The 7,500-nt window shown below is 39.3% G+C and overlaps 1 protein-coding gene across 1 annotated transcript in view; it reads left to right on the top strand.

Moving 5' to 3' along the window:
- The first annotated feature begins 3,429 nt into the window (after positions 1–3,429).
- cyth3b (cytohesin 3b) overlaps positions 3,430–7,500 on the top strand; it is a 33,670-nt gene continuing 29,599 nt past the window's right edge. Inside the window, exon 1 of the mRNA XM_008416762.3 lies at positions 3,430–3,801. Coding sequence (XP_008414984.1) covers positions 3,783–3,801 — 19 coding nt within the window. The 5' untranslated portion in view covers positions 3,430–3,782. The remainder of the gene's footprint in view (positions 3,802–7,500) is intronic.

The raw sequence follows: 7,500 nt of genomic DNA, 5'->3' as shown, positions 1-7,500 counted from the left end.
CTCAATCAGGTCACGTGAAATCGGTCAGGAGCAGAGCAGACGTTTCCCATGATGGCTGGCCTAATCTGCCAGACATGCTCTTCCCTGAGGGTACGTACCCTCCGCAGGACGCGACGCATCCCCACACATGTTCACTTCAAGCCCCTTGAACTGGGGTCACTTCAGGGCTCCTGTTTGAAAAATCTCAACACAACCTTGTAGATTTTACACAATGAGAATTTATTGTTTTTATCATTAAATTCTTTGTCTGTCGACTTTTGTTCACTGTAGAGGAGATTTGGGCCAGACAGATATTTTAGTTATGACTCACAAGCACATAAACAATTGCGTGAAAGCTCCAGAAAAATGATTGGTTTTTTATTTTTAATTGAAGAAGCATCCTCTTTGTGAGGGAAGTGGGCTGTAAAATATGTAACCTCATTGTTCTCCAACTGTGACACAAGTCCTTTAGCTATCTTTAGAAATGTAGGAATCAACAATAAACAATGTAACAGCAAATTCATGTAGAGTTAATCAGAACCAATAGACAAAACATTATTATTGAAGCATATTAATCTTTGGTTCAGAAAGGGAATTTGAGGTTATTTAGAGAGCTCCCAGTGTGAGTCAAAGTGGAAACAGTGATGGTAACTTTTTATGCTGAGTTCAGTCACATGAAACCCAACTTATGCGTGTTGTTGCAGCAAGTTGGAAAACCAGTGCAATAACTAACTCATCTGGTTAATGACCATGCCAGCTGTGCAACAATATTAGATAAAGATTTGTGCAATAAATCTTTATCCAACATAGAAACTGTTCCTAAGTCCCAGACTAATAGAGCGAAGCCTTTCCCCTGGTAAATATATTTCTGTATTTTTCTGTCCCATTCCTTGCATGGTTAAGTGGAAATGCTTTTTTTCCTGGATGCTTTTTCCCCCCCAAATATTTTACTGTTCAAGCATGATCCTCATCCAAATGTAATTTCAGGATCTTGATTTGGGTTATCCAATATAAACCAGGGTTGATTTAGCTGGACTCAACATGCATTGTCTAATTATTTGGACTAGCAGAAAATAAGTAGTTTGAGTTGTTCTATATCTGCTCAGTCCTTTTCTGCGTTAGCAAAAAAACCCAAAAACAAAACAAAAACCCAAAAAAAACTAAATCTAAAGCTTAAGGTGAAGAAGATTGTGGACATTTGCATCAAGGATTGGGAATCTCAGTCTGATTATATTTGAAGCAGAAGAAAAAAAACCCTTTTCCTCTAAAACGGAGACAAGCAATCCTTCCTGTAGACGAAATAGTGTCAGACGGACTGCTTATGTTTGGCTGCATAATGTCTTTTTTCTGTTTAGACTGAGGCGGAGACATTTTTCTCAAAGTGACACCTACGAATAAACGAATGAATAAATTAAAACATCTGTTCATGCTTGACCGCTGGAGTAATGTGCACAGGAAGTGAGACCCCCTCCTTGCCTGTGGAGGAAGGAATGCTATAATTGAAGCCACGTGTGTCAAAGAAACAACTTCTGCAAATGTCTCTCGAGTGTGGATGTCATCCAGAAGTGCCCAAAATCCAGACTGGAAATATCCTTTCATACTCTGGGCTGTGACCTATTTGTGTGTCTGCGTGGTACATGATGGCCAGCAGCAATGTGTGCAGCTGAGTAGTTAAATTAATTTGATGAATCACTTTTGGAGACATTTCCTAGCACCAGTGCCTCACAGCATCCTCAAAAATCTTTCTATGGTGGATTTGAAAATGTGTTGCATATTTAAACACCAGAGTTCATTTTTGCACTGAAATATGAATTGAACTCCTTAGACATTTAGAACTTATTACAAGAGTTTTGATGTCTAGCACATTTACTTACATATAAGACATTTTACAAAGCTATTTAACTGCTGAATTGTTAATTTAATGAGATTTAATTCTAATAATAATAATAAAAAAAAATCTATTATGTGCCGTATATGTTGCCATATTTAACCAGCTAAAACCTGCCACAGCATATAAATCTAAGAGTTACTATGTTTTGGAGAACTTAATGTTTTCACAGGCTTAAAAGTATAATATAGAGGAATATAAAATACAGAGCTGTTCTTTATCTTGACACATTGAATCATAATAAACCTTATTTCTGATCCCCAAACATTCACCTAGTATTGGTATTCACATACCTCTGTAGCATATGTCCTTGATATATTGCATTTAATATTTTACCTAGTGCACAGTTCTTGGTTTTCCTTGCATTCAGAACCCACAAATTTGTTGCGCTCTATTGTTATATGGAAAACAAATAAATTGATCAATTTACTTGTAAACAGTGTTGAGGTAGAAAAAGCATCATTGAGAGGGGGTCCAGAGATATCAACAGATGGGCATGAATACGTTTCTAAGTGCCTGTTTAATAGGAAAGGAATATGTGGAAAATCAGCTGAGACTCAGTGGTTTAGATAAATACAACCAGCTGGGTCAGACTGGACAGGACTAGAGCAGATCATGCCAACAGGCACAGAGAGAAGATGACTCCCCAAGTGCATATTGATCTGAACAGTATCCAGACAATGTATATTGATAAAGAAGTGCATCAGTGAAGTATCTACTTAGGACATCCACCGTGTCACACCATGGATTATGCTATAATTTAGAGAGGTATCCATTTAGAAAACGTTGTTTTTCCAGACTGAGACTGCCAGAGGCTGCATCTGTTCCCCTTTAACCTGATGTTCCCAATAAATGTCTAGTGAGTCAACTCACGTCTCCTTATTCATAAAAAACACGCAAAGTTTTTGAAACTTGAACAATAAAATGTTTATCAATTTGTGAAGGTAATGAAACAGAAGAGTATCCCACAGCGTATATGGAGGATGAAGACCAAACTTGATTAGTATTGATTTTATTCAAATTTCCATATAAAATTAAACCATTTTCTAAAATTAAACCATTTTATACTTAGTTTCCCTCCATCTACTACTTGGTATGTCCTTGATCATTTTTATTTATTTATTTATTTATTTATACTAAAAACAAGAAGATCCAGTCTTTTGAAGACAATATCAGTTTTTATTGCTGTTATTTGTCTGGTAATAATAAATGACTAATTTCAAAGTTCTGAGATTAACTATATATATATATATATATGTTTAAAAAAAATCAAACCATACAATGCCTAAAATATAACGAGTTTACAATATTTTTTGGGGCGAATGCCGCTTTGAGTCACGTGACGGCTGATCAACGTTGACGCGCAGCTCGAGCTGTGCAGCGTAGCTGGGATTGGATTAACATGTATACTCACAAAAACAATCAGAAACTGGTTTCCTGAGGAAAACTTCAAAGTAAAAGCCTCAGTTTTAAGACTCCGTCGCACACTGTATAGTGAGTCCCGCTGCCTTTATTCTGATGCAAACAGACTCAACAGCGAGTTCTATTTCCGGTCAGAGCGTGGACAACTTTCCTGCAGCGGTCTCATCAGCCGCTCTGCCTATACTAGTGGAGTGAAGGCGTATTTAGAGGGATAACGAGCGCCACTGTCAGCTTAAAGACAATCTGCCGCCGATGTAGAGACCCGTCGCTCAGTACCGGACGGACACACGGGCCCCGGAGGACGGGACCTGGGACTGTGTGTGAGGGGTAAATGGCCACAATATCTCCTGAGAGGAGACGCTCCTGCCTGTGAGACTACCTGAACGCCAAATGCGTCCTGGAAAATAGGACGTTCACCCAGGAGTAAATTAGACGCATCGGAAGTTTCTCTGTACGATTTTTCGGGAGATTTAGATTTTTGCCCGCTGCAGACATGGACGAGGATAACCAAGGTAGACTCTATTATTCCACTCCATTCACACCTCTTGATTTATTTCTGTTCCGACCTGTTTCCATCAGCGTTATTTGCTGTTGTTAGTCTTTAGTACATGCAGCATCACAACACGAATAGTATTTTCTAGGACCGACGTCCCAAATGGAAATGGTATTTTCGCCGTGAGATGGTTTCAGGTTCACTTTGACGGGTTTGCTCCGTGTGTGTTTAATTAGGGCAGAAAGGCTGACCCGGACTTGACAGGTGATGATTAAGACTCAGCAAGGCCATCCGGTGTGAATGGATAAGTATGCATGATTGACAGGGCGTCGCTGTCATTACTGAAGACTGTTTGCGCTGAAGTGAATGGACGTGTTTCTCTGCGCCTTCGCCAGCTGTGCCGCTGGTGTCACTCTGACCCCAACAGGTCTCCTTGATGTTTTTATGGTCACCGGAGCAAATAAGGTGGATTCATACTGACTGAAAAAAAAAAAGAAAAAAGCTTTAAGATCTTCAAGAGAAGGCATTCCAAAGATTTGCTTGTAAAATGTCAGTGTTTTTGTAGACTATATAGGGCAATTTTTGGAAGTGTAGCACACTTTTAAAGTAAACGCAGATGTGCAAGCCCCAGCCCTCTGACTAAACGGTATGCAATGAAACTAGATCCATAAATATTTGTGCTGCATCTCTAAATATCGTTCAGTCATGGCCAGTTTAGTAAGTAGGAATTCCCCCTAACCTAATTCGGCACAGGATAGAGTCCAAAACTTAAATATTTAATAAACAGATTTTGCAGAGCCTTTTTTTTTTATATAGTTCTGCATAAAGGAGCAGTGCCTTGCAAAAGTATTCAGACCCCTTGTCCTTTTTCAGCTTGTCACAAACTTCAACGTGCCTCATTGTTTCCAGTACAAAGTTTGACTTAATCTTGAAGAACAATGACGGTTTTCAAACATCTTTTTATCAAGGAAACATGTGAAAAGTGCAGCATTCATTTTGACCCCTTCTATCTGATACCCCTAAATAAAATCTGATCCAACAAACTCTCTTCACAAGTCACAAAATTGTGTCCACCTGTGAGTAATTCAACCTAAATATAGACCGGGTGTATAAACTGTGTTTTAGCCTTTGTAGGTTTGTCAGAGAACATTATTAGTCAACTAGCATAATCCTGAAGACCAAGAAACTCTTTGAGATGTTTCACACATGTAAGCTAATGTCCCAGGCATCTCATGGCACATTGCTTTATCCATTGTCTGAAAATGTAAAGTGTATGGCACAAATACAAGCATACCAAATGTTGGGCATAATCTTTCACTGACAAGAGAATATTTATCACACAAGCTGAAAAGAGGCCTAAGGTGGCTTCAGAGATTAATAGTTCAAGTGTAAGACTGTTGACAGGACAACAATTTGATGGCAACTATAAAGTAAAAATAAAACAGGTTTTGTTTAAAGTTTGTCATACACCACATATGGAATGTATCAAACATGTGGGAAGAAGGTGCTCAGGTCAGAAGAGACCAAAATTATACTTCATGGCCAACTTGCTCAATAGATTGTATTAAAGAAGATTACTTTCACAATAAACAAAACCATTCCCATTGTGAAACATGGTGGTGGCACCATCATGCTGTGTGGATGTTTTTCTTCAGTAGGGATTGGAAAACTGGGCAGATCTGATAAGGTGAATGACTAAATACAGAAAACTAATGGAAGCAAACTTCTTATTTGAAAGGGTATAGGCTGCTGTTGCATTGAGATTCAAGGTTCACCTTCCAGCAGGACAGCAATCCTAAACGACACTTTAGTCCAAAATGAGATGGTTTAGCTTAAACCATGGACCCAGTCGACGTCCATACTGTTGAAAGAAGCTCTTTTTCCTATCTGATGACAATTTCAGCCTCTTGATATGAAAAGCTGATAGATCCTCAAAGACTTACAGCTGTAATGAAAGGTAGTTCTATGAAAGATTGACTCAGGGGATTTGAATACAACAGCACACCACATTTTTTAGCTGAGAAATTGGAAAACCACCTTACTATTCTCTCTTACTTCACAGTAATGAGCTACATCCTGTTAGTCTATCACGTAAAACCCTATAAAATCCATTAACATCTGTGAATGAAAGTTAATGCAGTATGAATACTTTTGCTATAAAATTTTGTACTCTTACCAATAACAAGCAATTTCACCTAAAGGGGAACTTGTCCCACTTAACTGGTCCTGCTCCTAATTTAGCAAACTCCATATAGCTGTGTTATCAACACCTAGTCATAATCTCCAGGTGAGGCACACTTACTCCAGTCATCTCTCCTTTATTCATCAAAGGTTGTTTCACACCACATGTTTACTCCGTGCAAAGTTGCAGGGTATGACTAACTGCAGGAGTGATGCATAAGTTGCACCTGGACATAACGCTTGGATTGTGCTGCGTTCAGCCCGCCTGACTTTCATTGGTGTTGCACATAAGCGTGGCCCCCTCAGAAAGACATATGCTGCTGTGATGATGAACAGGAAGTGCTGACAATAGCCCGGAGCATGTAAACACACTGTCACATATTCAGAGCAACAGGATGAAGCACACAAGTGGTATTTTGCTCTGAAGACTGATATGTGAATCACAAGGAGAGTTACCATTAATGTCTTTGCAAAAGTGTTGGGTAGAATATATAATCTGCCACATGCTGCAAAAAGCTATATTGAGATGTTTTTTGCCTATAAATGCCTTCATTTGTTTTCTTAATTCAAAGAAGCTCTTATCAAACATGCCTACACCAGAGTCACCAGCAGAACAGGGAGCTGTGAAGGAGCACTGAATGGGGAGTCATTCTGGGTACGATTACAACACTGAATCCGTACAGGGCGATGCTTAATGTTGCTGGCCTCATGGTTGACAAGGTTCAGTATGGGACTGTCGTCACTACCCATGTGGCTCACACTTCTCCAGGCTACAATTTGAGAGCAAAGGAAGACTGAAAAGTGACAGACGTAGTGAGGGACGGAGTGTCAAAGGGAGAAAAGGGTGAAGATGGGAAAGCATGTGCAACCACACAGGGTGAAGTGTAGTTGTAGTAACTTGGGTGGTGAGATGTGTTTTTTTTTGTGAGGAGGAGGCGGGATGAAGTGCCAGAACCAACATGGAGATGAAGTATGGAGCAATGCCAGGGAAAGGCGGTGAGGCAGAGACACAGTGGACTGGATATTCTGACTGAACCAATTCTGCAGAGTTTCTGTCAGTAAAAGTCCCTCTGCCCATGACCGTCTCTCAAACCAGGTCAGGCTTTCAACAGGGATTCATTTCTTTTTCAATTTCTCCCTTTATGACTTCTACTTAAGCCTGAAATATTCTCTTTGAAAAATGATTTGTGAAACCAATCTTCTGTTTTTAGTCGTTCGAGTAGCAGAGCTGCAAAGTCTTTAGGTTGTTCTAGTTGGGTAGAATGGACTGTCATCAAGTTTTTTGTCTATTTAAGGTTTCTCGCCTTTATCTGTCCACATGTCCAAGTGTCCTTATATATAATTCTATCCTAAAAAGACTGCAAGGGTAGTTTTGTTCCACTAATACAAAAAAAATCTCTTCCTTGTGTTTCTTTCCTTTTCTACCGTCCATCAGGTGTTTGTCATGTTATTGCGTTTGCCATTTCAAACTTCTCTACTAAAGTTACTAGAGATCATTCTCTTAATGCTGAAATTTTCAAAACACTTCTGATGTTTC

The sequence above is a fragment of the Poecilia reticulata genome, chromosome 8 (assembly GCF_904066995.2).
Source record: "Poecilia reticulata chromosome 8, P_reticulata-male-v2, whole genome shotgun sequence".
NCBI classification, from domain to species: Eukaryota; Metazoa; Chordata; class Actinopteri; order Cyprinodontiformes; family Poeciliidae; genus Poecilia; species Poecilia reticulata.
Note: the sequence above shows the minus strand (reverse complement) of the source record. Positions and strands in the feature narration are given on the sequence as shown.